Source organism: Taeniopygia guttata, chromosome 3 (genome assembly GCF_048771995.1).
Source record: "Taeniopygia guttata chromosome 3, bTaeGut7.mat, whole genome shotgun sequence".
Taxonomy (NCBI): domain Eukaryota; kingdom Metazoa; phylum Chordata; class Aves; order Passeriformes; family Estrildidae; genus Taeniopygia; species Taeniopygia guttata.
In genome coordinates this window covers 59,034,912-59,049,869 of record NC_133027.1, presented here as the reverse complement: position 1 = coordinate 59,049,869, position 14,958 = coordinate 59,034,912, and the positions used below count along the sequence as shown (strand labels likewise).

Sequence of the window (14,958 nt, the reverse complement as noted above, 5' to 3'; positions counted from 1 at the left end):
TTGCAGAGGTACCTCAGCTTCACCTGTATTTCTACCTACAACTGAAGATACCATCCAATGTGTATGGTGTCACATGGATCACAGCTGTATCTCAGGTGTTCATATAATATCATATAATATCTTCAGTCACTTTGTGCAGTGCAGGAGCCCTAATGGCAATTCCTTCAGTACCTCTGTATCTATGCACACCATCTCCCACTCCATTTCTGCAGGCATTGCATCCACCTCACCCTGCACACAAGCTGCAGTGCCTACTGCTTCTAGACATCTGTGTATCTCTCACTGAAAATGAACTTCAATTGTCTCAGGCTGTACAAGGAAGGTCCTTAACAGTAATATGCCCACAACCTGGTTCTAAACAAGGTATGGTACTTTGCTGACTTTGACAGATCAACCTTTGTGTTATATGCAATACTTACTGCAGGCTTTCCTTCTGGAGCACATTCATCTCTTGTCTCATCCAGTGTAAACTCCGTATTTGTCTCTTGTTCTGAAGGCTCCTGCTTTGCAAACAGCTCTTCCTTGGGAGTGGTGGCTTTAGTGCTGTGAAACTCTGTGCCATGCGATAAAGTTTCCTCTGTTGTCCTCTGCACTTCATTGACTTCTTTATGGTCTTCTAAATATCCTTGATGTCCTTCTGTGCTTTCTTCCATCGCAGAAGGTATTTCACTTTTCTCTGAACCTTCAGGTAATACATTCTCTTTAACATTGTTTTGGCCCTGAATGCTCCCTGCACTTTTCTGGGGCTGGGAGCCATCCTCTTTGTGTTCTTTTTCCAAGGACTGTTCAAGCAGAACAGTTTCCTGGCCAACATTGTTCCCATCTTTAGCACCACTTTTCAATTCTGACTCAAGTCCCTGAACTGTTGTAATTATAGTTTCTGTCACAGCTCTTTCACTAATCAGCTGTGTTACATCTGACTTTACTCTTTCAGCAACTTCATGAAGAACTTTTTGTGTCTGTTTGTCCAATTCTTTCAAATTTTGTTCAGTGGCCTCTACTTCTTGAACTGGTGTAGCTTCCTCTGTAGTATCTGGGGTTTCTAACAACTGTGAAACAGCAGAAACCATCTCAGTTGTCTCCTCGGCAAGGGACACCTCCATGGTTTCTTCAGCACAGGAAGCTTCTGCTGTCTCCAGAGCAGTCACGGCTTCGGAAGTTAGCTCCAGCTCACTTGCTGTGGTGTCATCACTTACATCCTTTCTAGTCTCTGGCACTGTCTTAGGAGCTACCACAGCATCCTCCACAGGAACACCCGGTTCAGCTATTTTCTGAGTTTCTTTCTCTTCTTCTTCTCTTGCCTGCTCAATGCACTCTGTCAGAGCAGCAGATATCCATGATGGTGACCTTTCCTCAATGCTGCTCACTGCCCTTTCTTCTTCCACAATGGTAACAGCAACTGCATCTACCAGCCCTTCAGATCCTTGCTCCATCCTCAGGGTCTCCTCTAACTTTTCTGCTCTCTCTACCTCACTGTTTTGTTCTCTCATCACTTCAGCATCTTTCACTCGTTGAGCTTCCATTTTCTCCTGTTCTGCTGCTTCATATTCAGATAAAGGAACAACAGCTGGAACATCAGAATCTTCCTCAGCTGTTTCTGCCATGTCTTCTCTTGCTTGTTTAAGATGTGCTGGTTCTGCCTTTCCATCTGACTTTTTCTTCCTGCGTCCAGGCATCAACTTTCTAAATGGAACCCATGATTCATCTTTCCCAGGCTCACCATCCGATGTTGAATGTTCCAGGCTAGATCCCACAACAGAGTCCTCAGTTCTCTCTTCCACTCTGGTTTTGGATCTCCTTCTTGCAGTAACTAACCTTTTAAATGATTCCCATGTTGAAATTCCTTCACTTTCAGATGGACTTCCAGCTTGTTCAGGGGAAGAATTCCCTTGTCCTTGATCACTCTCCTGAGAGCTAGTAAGAACTGCATCTGTTGCTGTTTCTTTGCTCAGTCCAGACTCTTCTACTTTTTGGCTTTCTTCATCAGATGATGATGACTTCCTGGCTCTTTTCTTTGAAGAACCTACACATATGAAAGTTTCCCAGGACACAGACGCATCAACTTTTCTTTTGGGCTCTTCTGTAATTTTCTCTGGTTTCTGGTCAATTCCATTTTCTTGTATTTCTCCCTGATTTTCATCAACAACATTTTCAGTTGCAGATACTGCAACACTCTTTGTCTTATCCATTTCTTCTTCTTTATCACTTTCAGAAGGCCTTCTGACACGTTTCTTGGGAGTCACCATCTTTTTAAATGATGCCCAAGGTGTAACAGCTTCTCTTTTTCGCTCCACATCTGGAATTGTGGCGTCTTCACTTTCAGTGACCTGCATTCCATCTGCAGATTTTTCCAAAGAGGGAATTTCACTCATCTCCTCAGGAGAAGAAGCAGAACTCTCCCCCTTTTGTTCCTCTGGGCTATCTGGGGAATCTGATAAGTGCTGAATTGGTTCCCCCTGCTCCCCTGACTTAGATTCTTCTCTTTTACCTTTTTGCTTCTTTCCAGACAGCTTCTTCAATCCAGTACCTGTAAAGAGTTTCTTTAAAGGGCTGCCTTGTAGTTTAGTCTTTTCTTGAGACGACAGGAGTTCTACTTCATTTGTGATACCTTCAAGAGGCCTCTTTCCAGCTGCCTCTTCAGAAGTTCTTTCCACGGTTGTTTCATCTAGTTTGACAGCATCAGTGGTATCTGTGCCAGGTTTTCCCTGTAGTCCTCCATCAGCGGGTTTGACTGACTGTTGATTATCCCCTGTGTCAACTGGTTGCTCAGAAGTAGAAAAGGACTTTGATTCAGGAGCACTGAGAGTTGACTTTGTTTCATGTTCTTTGCTTTCTTTCTTCTCTGCGGTTATATCCAGAGCTTCTCCCTGTGCAATATCTGCTGTGGGTGACATTTTCAATTCTGCTTCCTCTGTTTTTTCATCTATTGTATCTTTCCCAAGAAGAGCATGTTTACTTCCTTCTCTTCCTTCAGATTTTCTAAGCTGATCACTAGAAATTTCCATTGCCACAGATCCTGTTTCAAATGTCTCTTCAGAGGCTATTTCAGTTCTGTCATCTATTTCACACTTCTCCATTGACTCCAGTTTTTCTCCCACAGATAGGACTTCTGAGGATGTTTTCAATTCTTTGTCCACACTGTCAGTGACAAGAGGTACCACTGACTTTGTTTTTAGTGGCTTCTCTGTCACCTCACCTTCTTTCTCTCCTTCTTCAGTTTTTTCTTCCTCTTTACCAAGATTTTCTGAGACTTCCATCAGTTTTCTTTCTTGATCATCTTCATCTTTTTTTCCCTCTGCACTTTCTTTTACAGCTGCTGCTGTTGGGTCCTCTTTTTGTCCCTGCTCATCATGCTTGACTATCTCTTTCTTTTCACTTTCTTCTACTCCTGTGGCTGCCAGAGTCTTTTCTGACTCCTGCATTTCACCTTCAGTTCGCTCCTTTTCATGCACTTCACTAGTTACTGCTGTCACATTCCTCTCTTCATCTTGCTTCTCAGATTCCGGTTTCTCCTCCTTTTCATCAATTTCAGTTGTTAATGTTGTCCCCTCTATTTCTTTCTCCTCTTCTTTCACAGGAGACTGTTGTTCATCTTCTTTAGGCTTCCTAAAACTTTTCTTTTTTCTAAATCCAGTCCATCCTTGAGTAAAAAGTTTTCTTAATGGTGATGCAGTTTCAGTGGTTAAAGCAGCTGGCTGAGAACAAACCTCAGTTGTTTCTGGTATTTTAGGAGATTCATCTTCTGTTTTTTCATTTCTCAGTGTATCTTTGGTATTGTCTTCTGCAGAGAGTACATCCTCAGGCACTGCCATTTCTTCTGAGGCAACTTCTTTTTGATCATCAGCTCCTTCAGGGACCTGTGATTCCTTTTTCACAGTAAGCAGCTGAACTGGATCCGATTTTCCTGTCTTTTCCTTCTTCACTGTGAATCTGAACCCAACAAATTTAAAAACCTTTTTAAAACCCAGATCATAAGACTGTGGCTCTGCCACCTGATCTTCTGCAACTTCTTCCAAAGCCGGCAACTGCTTAATTGAATGAGCATCCTCCTTCTCGGCATCTACACTGTCCTTGGTGCCAGAGTCAGATGGATTTGTCTCCACAGTTTCAGTGTCTTCCTTCAAAGTTACACCAGAATGTTCTGTTTGTCCAACTGTTTAGACAACAACAAAACCCCAGTTAATTTCCTTCTAAATTTAATGTTATATTATACCTTTATATATTTTTTCATTATTACTAATTTTCATAAACATGTATGTTCTATTATTACCTGTGTACCTTTTCTATATGCTACTAGTACATTTTTAAGAATTAGCTTCTGTTCTATCACTATTATAATTATTTTCCTTCTTCATATCATTGAACTAACTACATGTACAGCTCTTTCCACAGATTAGTTGCAAATGCACCTTTCAAACTTATATTCTCTTATTCTACACCCTGATTTTGCAGTTCTTTTTGTGTGGTTTATGGGTTACTTTATGGCAAGTTTGGGTAAAAAAAATATTTCTATTGCAGACTATACAGAATAATATATGCAATTATTCCTGGAGCAAAGCTCAATAACTATTTCCATGCAGATAGATACATCTGAGGAAACCCAACAAACAAAAAAAAAACCCCTGCAAACAAACAAAACAAAACTCAAAAAAAGCCTGTTGACCTAAAATGATGACAAAAAAAAAGAAAGCTTATTTTACAGCTCTGTCCCAAAAGAATAGTAAGATGTGAAAACACCCATGGGAAATTACCTGCTTTTCTGAAAACTCATAACCCTTACTAACTAGTTAGGTAACAATATATTGCTTTGAAGATCATGAATCTTTGGAATTCTTCAATACAACATACGTACATATTCAATACATTCATAGCATCACCATCTACAGCAATTCCATGTTGCTTAAAATGAATGAGGTTGTTACTATGCAAGAATGTAAAACTCCACTGCTCGCATGTCTGCATTATCTTTTTTTTGAGGACAGTTTGCGTTTTTCCTTCATGTCATAGGCAAACCCCCTCTCAGTCTTGTTGGGATAATTTAAGTATTATTGCTCCTCTGGCCAACTCAAGTTCAGAGACTGGCATATAAATTACATCTATGGCATACTAAAGACCCTAAACTTGGACTTGGATGTTGTTAGGATTTCAGTTTAATATTGTTCTTGACCCTAGATTTTGTGCAACAGGCAAAAGTGCAAGGCCATGAATGAACATACTCCTTCTCTTTGACCAAACCTGTTAAGAGCGCAAAGATGAAAAAATAAAATTATTATAAAATATTCAATGTTGAATAGCAACACCCTAGAAGACGACATGGTCCTTTTTTTTAAGCTGTACATGTGCTACTTTAATGTCCAGAGGCAGGAAGAGAAAGTTTTACAAAGGATATGATCATTAACTTCCCCAAAGTGATTTGGCTTTTATTTGAACCACCTTGAAGTTGTCTCTGACTCTGCTGCTGGTCCTGCTTTGCTGGAATGCCTGGTCTCCAGAAATGCCTCACAGCCTCTTGCCTGGTTTTCCCTTTATTAAGGGCTGCTTCTTCAGAAGCACACAGACAATGCAGTCCAGGTAAGGCTGCAACTACAAAATAAGCAAAAAAAAAAAAAATCTACAAGGATACTGGATTCTAATTGCTATGGAGAGGGCAAATTATATTTCACTATCAGCAGCCTACGGGTGGTTGTTTCTAAGTCAACATAAGCAAAGCTTTATATAACAGTTGAATATTATTTATCTTAATTGTTAACTCCTAATTCAACTAAAAGCCTGACCTCTGCTAACATTTTAACTCCCCGAACATTTCAGACCAGAGATGTTTAAACTGAGTCCTTTGTGAGGGCGAAGACAAAAGAGACATTTTGAAGAAGCAGCCAGAATTTTTAGTCCATTGGGAATATAATTCTTGCAAACACCTGTACAATCCACAAGCAAAATAACTCTTATCAAACATTACATTTTGTTTATTTAGTTGTATGCTGAGACTATACAATGATAAAGTCAAGGAACCACTCTTGTGTCTGTGTTCATTTATTGCAAGGTCTGGAAATAAACTCCTTGTCATTTCCATAAAATAATTCACGAAGTTAGAGGCACTTCTTCAGAGACTATCTTGAAAACATCACGTATTTTATAATTATTTACTAACAGGTACTTTAGTATAGTCTTAAGCTTGTTTACACTAAAAATTATTCTTTTTGCTTAACCAGCTCTGAAGCTAAATGCTGATCATTGAACAAAAATTTCCTCATGAACCAGGCCTCAGCATCTCTGCTGGAAACCACGTCTACAGAGTCTTTCTGTTTGTCCCAGCCCAGCATTAATCCCAATGCGCTTACTTCTTAGACACATGAAAATCTCCATCTGACATGAGTTAGATAAAGGTAGACTCAAATACAGTGCTGAGAGCAAGTGGGGAATTCTGGGTCTAAGTGGGAAGCACCAGAAGCACAGGAAGGCAGTGCAGAAGGGAAAGCACTTGGGACTGCTGAGCAGCCAGAGATTTCTATGGGCTCACCTTTCCTCTTGCAAACACTCCCTGGGAATGCATGCTTCAAACACTGAAAATCCTGAGGTTTCAAAAAAAATGGTAAAAAGGTGACATTTCTTTTTTTATTTTTTCCTAATTTTTTCCTAATTCCCTTAAGAAAACATCGTTTTGGAAGTTTCCTTCCAAATTTTCTTCTAATTCTGTCCCAAACCAGGAGTTTAGTGTAAATTCGGCATTTTATATGAATTTCAGATATTATGGATAAACAGGACTACTGTAAGAGTGGAATCATAAAGAATATGAATAAATGAGGCATTCCATTTCAAAAGAGAGATAAGATGTAAAACCAGTATATAAAGGCGTCTCTTAATATTTAAGATAAGCATTCAAAGGGTTTTTGCTTATTCTGTTTATAAAATGAGATGTTCATAACTCCCTAAGGTAAAGACCATGTTTCTGTAAAATGTCTTGCGGGTGAAAAGAGCTGTGACTATTACAAAATCTGCAGGTACGGGTATGCATTAAGATAGCAAATACAATCATAAAAATAGAGAACACAGTTTAGAGGCAGTGATAAGCTTTCAAAACTGTTAAATCAAGCCGACAGTAATGAGGTCTTTCCTCATGAGTCCGCCCAGCAGACACGCTACCTTGCAACACTTCACTAAACACAGTGCAAAAGGAAAAACGAACAGAAATATTGACTGACTGAACACACACTTACTAATACCAGTCTGAAAAGTCATAGCTATACTACAACACACCACACTTCCATCTCTCCCTCATGGCACACAGATACTTAAGAGACCTTGCCCAAGCCCTACACCTTCAATTCCACCAAAGGATTTAACCTGTCCAGAAGGTATTTCATCCCCAAGATAACATTCCAGTGTCAGCTGTTAAGTGACCTGCTGCTGTTGCACCCAGTGTCTACTCTGTCTCCTTCTTTAACCTTTTAAAACCCTGGAAGATTCTTTAAAATTGAATTTCTGATGCCCTTCCTCAGTGCTGGAGGAAAGGGATGCCATTCAGGAAATTTGCCTTCATGTTGCCATGAAGCTGCCACTGTTGTGTGACAAAGCTCAAGTGCCACAAATATCCAAGCTGTACTTTCACAATGTATACTGGAAGTTTATATTTAGCAGTTGAATTTTTAGTGATGTTCTTATTAATGATACTTCAGTGCCCAAAACCTGTGAGGGCAATTATGAATGCAGAAAGGTTTGGAAGTTACTTACACAAGGCATTGCTGGCCAGAGCTCTGTAGCATGTCACTACCACAGGTATTCTGGCAAGACAACCAGCACTTTCTGAATTAATTCAATGGTTTTGAAAGCACCTTTAAGAAACACCAGAGAGGCTCATCCAAACAGCTACCAAAAAACAAAATAAAACAAATAAAATAAAATACTGATATTAATAACATTTCCTTAGGTCTCTCCTGAGCAAGGCTGTACTTTACAAGCTATGTGCTAGCCAAGGAATAGAATTCAACAAAAATATACCTAGAGGAGGTGATAAAGATCAGGGGTGATATCATAAAATTGATACACTTAGCTGTTTAAAACACACTGTGGCTAAGGACCAACACTGAAATCCTATTTTAACTGCTTACATACTAGTTAACCTTTCAAATATTTTTAACTGAATCAAGGTGCTGCTCATGTTTTTAATAACTGCAACTTTTATTCTGAATGAAACTTTCAAAACTGACAGTCCTGAGGAATCAAAAGTGCTGGATTTCACAATTTTATAGGTACTTAGTCCACTGTAAGACTTTATTTCTATTTTATCAGGAGCATGCTGATCAGTTGTTGGAGAATTAATATATTCAGAATTACTGAACTCCTTAAAATGAGTAATTAAATGAGTAATTAAACTCTTCTTTTTGTAGACTGACAGACACGGTCAGCAGTGCAACTTAACTGCTCCCAGCCCTCATCTCTCTCCAGAAGTGAAAATGTGTTTCTCCCTTGGTAGCTGCCAAAGAGTTAAAAAAAAAAAAGCACGCTGACTGTGAGAGTTAAATCTACAGCACTTCATGGGCTTGAAGTCAACCATGTCAACATCTGGAGTTGGTTGACTTTTCCCCCTAAGGATTTGCAGCACTGCGCTGGATTTTTTCCATGAATTCCCTACATTCTCAATCTCTCAGATGGATGTGACACACACCCAGCGGCCACCTCGCAAACTCCTCTGGCCACTGCAAGGCTCCAGAGGACTTTGTACTGTTTTCATTTATTCAGTGTTTAGGGCCAAATCGTGCTGTTGGTCACATACACAACTCTCTGACTAGGTTTGCATGAGCAAAAGCAAATGCCACAGCCCTGAGGAGTACTTTACAATCATTTGCCTTCCTTGTGTCTAGATTTGCCACAAATACAACTTGTAAAAGAAAAAAAGAAAACCACAAACAAACCACCAGCTACTGCTCTAAAACTCAGAGGAACACAAACAGAACGCCGTTAAAAAAATCTGAACCAAGCTTGTATTTGTCAAATACAGTTTTCTCTTAACTAATTCTTCTAATTATCATTAGAAACATTAATGACAATATAACAAAAGGATAAAAATAGATACAAGGGAGGAATTAAAAACCAAGACACAGCTTGAAATTACAATATCTATGAAAAACCTACCCCGAACAGATTTATTTAGAAAAAAGTAGCTATTTGAAATTATTTGTGAAATTGGCTGTTTTGTTTTTTTTAATGCTAAAGTGCTCAATCTTGTGCTTCTAAGTTTCCACTGCAGAGTGTACAATCTGGGCATTATACCACAAATTCGGATCATTTTAATCACAACTTTCAGAAGGTTGGGTTTAAAAAAATCAAACATACTACTAACTTCACAGTAAAAAAATAACACAGAAATATGATTATGTGTTATCCTTCTAGCAATTCAATTTTTTTAAACGACAACTGTGACACTGCTGCTTAACAATGTATTTTCACAAATTCTTCCTTCCTTTGCTTGCTATACACCATATTTAATTCCATTTCAATGTACAAACAATTCTTCCATAGAAAAGACATACTATGTCCTTCTCCCTTCTATTCACTCAATTTTCCAAGTATTGATTTGCCATGTTCATTGCAAAGAACAAGTTCTTTCAGATTAATTAAATAATGAGGGAGGATTTACAGAGATTTTTGCATGCTGAACCTCACCGTGCATCCATGCAATTCATGAACTTTTCAATCATGTTGTTATTTCAAAGCTTTTGAAACAAGTACTATTCAGTCTTCAGTTCTCTGGTACTTCGTTGGCAACTGAAGAGTTAACTTTTAAAATCCCACATACTTTTGTGCTCGTTTTTTAAATCCGAAAAAAGGAACAAACTACAAATATCTATTATTTTTCATGGCTTAGAGCTCCTTTAGAAAGCAAAAGCAGCACCCCCAGAAAACTACATCATAGAAAAGTAACTGAAAAAACAAAAACAAAAACTCCAAACATATAATCATTTTGACTATGATGCTGCAGCATTCTACCATTCCCCAAAAATCTTTATTTTTAGGAAGTTTTGATTTAGCTTACTTGTCTGCTCCAACCCAGAGTTTCTCAAATTCCAATTGAGCCCAGCTTCTCAAATTCCAGCAGTAAAAGTTATGTATTTCATTTATTCAAGATTAAGATATTTCTATTTTCATTTTAGTGTTTCAAGAATCAGCCCTAAAAATCAGAAAACAAGTGTAGTTCTTTAAAAAAAACCAGAAGACTTTTAAAGCCAGAAGGGTCACTAGCTATGGCTTGAATATAGTTGCTGTAGTTAAAAATTCTTCATTCAATACACTCACAATAATAAACTGCTCTCAGACCAGCACAGCTGTTCTGTTTGGGAACCAAACCAGCATGCTACAAATATTTATGAAATTTCATGGTTAGACATGCTGTCCACATTGCACATTCAGTGACTTGGTTCTGCTTCTTAAAATAAAATTTATTCACCAAACGTAAGATAGACGCAAGTCTAGCACTTGGGTCTTTAAGGGGAAAAAAAATTCATGGCTCCATTAGCAACAAGGATGGGGTGAGTAATATAGGCCAGTAAACACTGCAACATTTTTGAGAACCCCTACTGATTAATGAACAATGAAAAGCAGATTGAAAATTTTTCTTTATCAAAACGACCACATAAAAACTAATGCAAACATCAAACTCACTACAAAGGAGATGAAGCTGCATCTGCACTAATTAGACACATGACAGCTTAATACACTCCTGCATACCAAAAAGCAAAGTTCTCTGTCCCTTCCAAGAAATGGTAACGCATACCACAAGCTAAATGCAGTTCTTGGGAAATGTACTATAGAAGCAGCTATGCTGCAGTGAAAATCTAAGGTTCTTCCACAGGAATTATTAAATAAGGAAAACCTCAAACAATCAAAACAGTGCAAACCTATAAAGACATTGCTTTTGAACAACAGTTTAACCTTTAATTGCTAACAATAAAAGGAAATAAAAAAAATGGAGTACCCTTGAGGAAAAAGACTCAGCATGTGATAAGCTCATTAAGCATCAAGTTTAATGAAAACCCTATTGTAAACAGCAGTAGGATATCTCCTCCACTACTCACTGATTCAAATCACATCCAGTCCTCCCCAGGGCCTGCTCCAAATGGAGCCGCACTTCTACAGGCTTTGTTGTCGATATGTATTGTAAAGTTGGAGTATTTCACATGAATAAACTCCCCCTATTTGTTGAATTCATTCACTGGCTCTAGCAAACAATATACAAGAGAGTAATTATTAATACAATGAAAATAATGATTTCCTAGATAGCTAGTGCCATGTCATCAATCAGAGAAATTCCAATGCAAATTAGCTATCTTTAGGGAAAAGAAAAAAAACACAAAACCCCCGGGGTTTATTTAAATTTCATAATAGTACTTTGTCTCCCAGAGAAAGACGTAAGCTTGTCTTTCTTTGACCTAAGTTTTTTGAAAAAATATTATGCTTTTTCTTTTAATTCTTTGTTCCTCCAAAACTCATCTTTTGAGAAAGCCCAAATAATTTATGTTATTAGCTCTCAGCTTCAGTGGCTTGCATGCTAATTCCTTAAGTAAGATGTGAGGAGTTCAGCACACACAGCATTGAGTTTTTGGTACTGCAGAAGGCTGGGATCCCACTGTCCCCCATTCACATATACACACACATCCCCTTGCCACGGTGCTAATCCCCTCTGAATTTTGGTTTGTTAAGATAAAACAGCAATAGAGCAACAGCTTCATTTCTCTCATGCAAATATTTTTACAACATATAAACCATGCTAACTTCCATATTCCTTCCAATTTCACCAAGTTTAGCTCTTAAGGTATTTTACTGCCTTACTGCTTGACTGATGTAAAATAGCAACATCAGTGGGGTCACTACCTTTTCTTTCTATTCCCTAATTTCAGACACCAGGTCACAGCCCCGTCCTGCAGAAGAACACCCAGTTAGCACCTCCACATTCATAAAGCCTCGTATCACAAGTACCACATCGTACGTCCAAATGAGGAGATATCACACTTCCTGAAGTTTCAGCAACCTTCGCTTGGAAGCGGTTCTCACTGAAACAAAAATGCTTCAGGCAGACCCTTTAACTCCTAAGGCCCCGCCAGGAAATGCAGAGTTGGTAACCCTGGGGTGCCGGGGCTGCGAGGCTCTCTGGCCGCGCCGCAGCCCCGGGATGCTGCTGCCGCCCGCGCAGCCCAGGGCGCAAACCGCGTGTGCGGGACCCGCAGCGCCACACCGCCTTACCCGCCATCGTCACTGTCCCCAGCATGGCTGAAGCCACGCTGACACCACCAGCCCCCTCTCCCGCTCCGAGGTTCCTCCCAGCCCGCGGGGCAGCTCCAGCCGACGGCAGCGCCGCTCCCAGCCCCCGGCAGCCGGCTGGCTGGACGGAGGGACGGCCGACGGAGAGGCTGCCTGATGGAAGTCTGCCTGTCGGAGGGCTGAGCTCCCCCCAAGCCCCACGGCCGCTCCCACCCCGTCCCGGACAGCCCCGGGCCCCGCCCGGGACCGCCCCCCGCCCGCCCGGCACAAGCGCGGTGCTTCGCAGGGTCCGCCTCGGAACTGCCGCTTCCAGCCTTTATCTCCCTCTGCCCCGGAGGGAAGAGGCGCCGGCTGCCACTTGCGAGCCAGCCGCCCGCTTCAGCTCCCGCTGCTGTAGTATCTGCCTTCCCACAAGGCATCCACACCCAGCCTCAACTGATGCTGCTTTAAAAGCCCCATGGATTTTGTCCCTTATAAACAAAACCATACAAAAAAACCACTTCGGTTTTTCCACACTGAAATATTTGCTCCTCTGCCTATTACTGCAGGGTTGGTTTGGGCTTGTTTTGTTTTCATTTGTTTGGAGGGTTTTTTAATTGGAATTCTCTACAACCTAATTATTTATAAATTGTCTCAAGTTCTGCTGTCAAGAGTTCCATAAATGTGTTACTCCATATACTCGTATTATAATAATTTAATGTTCCTACTGATAGTAAAAAAGGAATGCAATATAATAAAATAAAATGTAAAGGCTCAGTATCTAATACAGGTGTCCTCCTATAATAGCAAGAGAGTTTCTATTTTGATTACAACTGATTATGTTGAATATCTCCAAAGTTCTGATGATACTTCGGAGCCTTCATCTCTCTGATGTCAGAGCCAACTTCCCAGCCAATTTACCAGAGTATTTGGTAAATTTAATTTTATAGTGGCAACTTTAATGAGTATAGGTCATCTCTCAAGTAGTCTTCTGAATGCAAGATTCAAATAATGATGATGAGAACCAACCAAACCAAAAAACCTTTAATCATAAACACTACTGTAGGCAAACACTTGAGTTGTTTCAGTGCTTGGTGCCACAATGCTTTATTTCCTAGTTTAGACTTGCAAGCAAGGTGAAATAAACAATGAGTGGAGAACATTTAGCGTAGCACTAAAATGGAACATTTTTCTATGTGGAAAGATTTGTCTGCATGAAGCAACCAAGACATACCTCTTCTCCACCTTTATTCGTCTGCCTAAGGACAGACGAGGTGGACCAGATTCTCTAAGGTCCAGAGGAATGGACAAAAACATCTGAACAAAACCTTTACTTGAAGAACTCTTTTCAGTGCCCAACTGGGCAAGTTTTAATTGTCTCTATAGATAATGTCACTTTCATCTATCCTTACCAGTAAATACATGCTGCATCACCTTCACAAAGGGATTTTTCACTTCAGGAGCAAATGCATGGTACTGTTTTCCCATTCAATGCTACCATGTAGACTTGACTCCACTGAATAGGAATATCACCCAATAGGAGAGAGGATGCTCAGAACAAAGCCAAGGTTTTTCAGGCAGTTTACTCAAATTCCTAATGCTGTGTATGTTCACATCATGCCATGCAACTGGTTACACATTATCACCTACACTCAGAGGAAGCTTCTCACCTCTTCATTACATATCCTAGGAATGTGATTTCTCTACAACTGAAACTACAATCCAAGATTATTCAAAAATAATTACAATCATTGACTATTAACTTGAAACTCATGCCCTTTTAACAGCCTTTTCTTTTACCTGATCAAGAAGCTGAATATCAACACAAAATCTTCTGCTACTATTTCCAAACATCAAGTATTTTTTCCTCCTTTACGACTCTGTTTAGCAACTATGCTCTCCTCATCCCTATCCACTTAAGAGTAAAATTTTAGAGAACTGAAGTTTCATGAAAGATAAAACAAATTGTATTCCATTATTATAGTGTCAGAAGTCCCTACTGGTATAATTAAAAAAAAGGCACAAAAAGCTCTGGGTAAGGTATGGTAGCCTTCTACTGGGATAACAGCATTATGGCAATTAATCTAAAGATGTGACAAAGAATTGCTTTTACCAGGATATAAACTCTAGAGTACACCATGGATTACACACATGCTTTAAGGCACTCTACAGGCTGATACTGAAGACAGTGCCTCCTACCCTGTCACCATCCCTTCCCAGCTCACCACCACCAGCATTAGATGCCTGCTCTGATTGAAAACCAGCCCTCCCTCTTGCCATCCTGCCAAAAAGTCAGCAGGCAGCTGGACCGCGGAAGCAGGTCTCTCAACACACGCCTGTGAACAGGAACAGATGGAAGCAAGAAGAGGCTGATGAGAGCAGGAGAGGTGGGCTGCCAGATCACACAGGAGAAAGAGCAGCACATTCATGACTGCGCAGCAAGGCAAGGGAGACATTCCTAAGACAGAACACACTGGGATGTCTACATGAGAAAGATTTTGTGGTCCCAGTGTAAATCCAATTAAAAGCTGTAGGAAAGGAAACTTTAATCAAGGGAAAACCAACGGATTAGCAGCAGGCACTAAAACGAGAAGTAGAAATTGAGCTGTTCCTAACAGGTGGATCTCCATCACTGACACCAACATCTTCAATGCACAAGCCATTTGTCATATGAACTCCTACAGAGAAAACATCTCCCACAAAACACTGCCCAAGAAGCACCTGAGC

General features: G+C 40.0%; 1 protein-coding gene across 3 annotated transcripts in view; it reads right to left on the bottom strand.

Annotated features, from left to right (window-relative positions):
* Window positions 1–14,958, bottom strand: part of AKAP12 (A-kinase anchoring protein 12) — a 30,569-nt gene that overhangs the window by 5,426 nt on the left and 10,185 nt on the right. Inside the window, exons 1-2 of one of the 3 annotated variants that reach the window (XM_030268014.4) lie at window positions 12,235–12,506; window positions 420–4,153 (exon numbers count right to left, since the gene is read on the bottom strand). In XM_030268014.4, coding sequence (XP_030123874.4) covers window positions 420–4,153; window positions 12,235–12,259 — 3,759 coding nt within the window. In that variant the 5' untranslated portion in view covers window positions 12,260–12,506. Of the gene's footprint in view, window positions 1–419; window positions 4,154–11,980; window positions 12,180–12,234; window positions 12,507–14,958 lie in introns of those variants that run through there. The other 2 variants (XM_072926939.1, XM_030268013.4) reach the window with 2 other exon arrangements.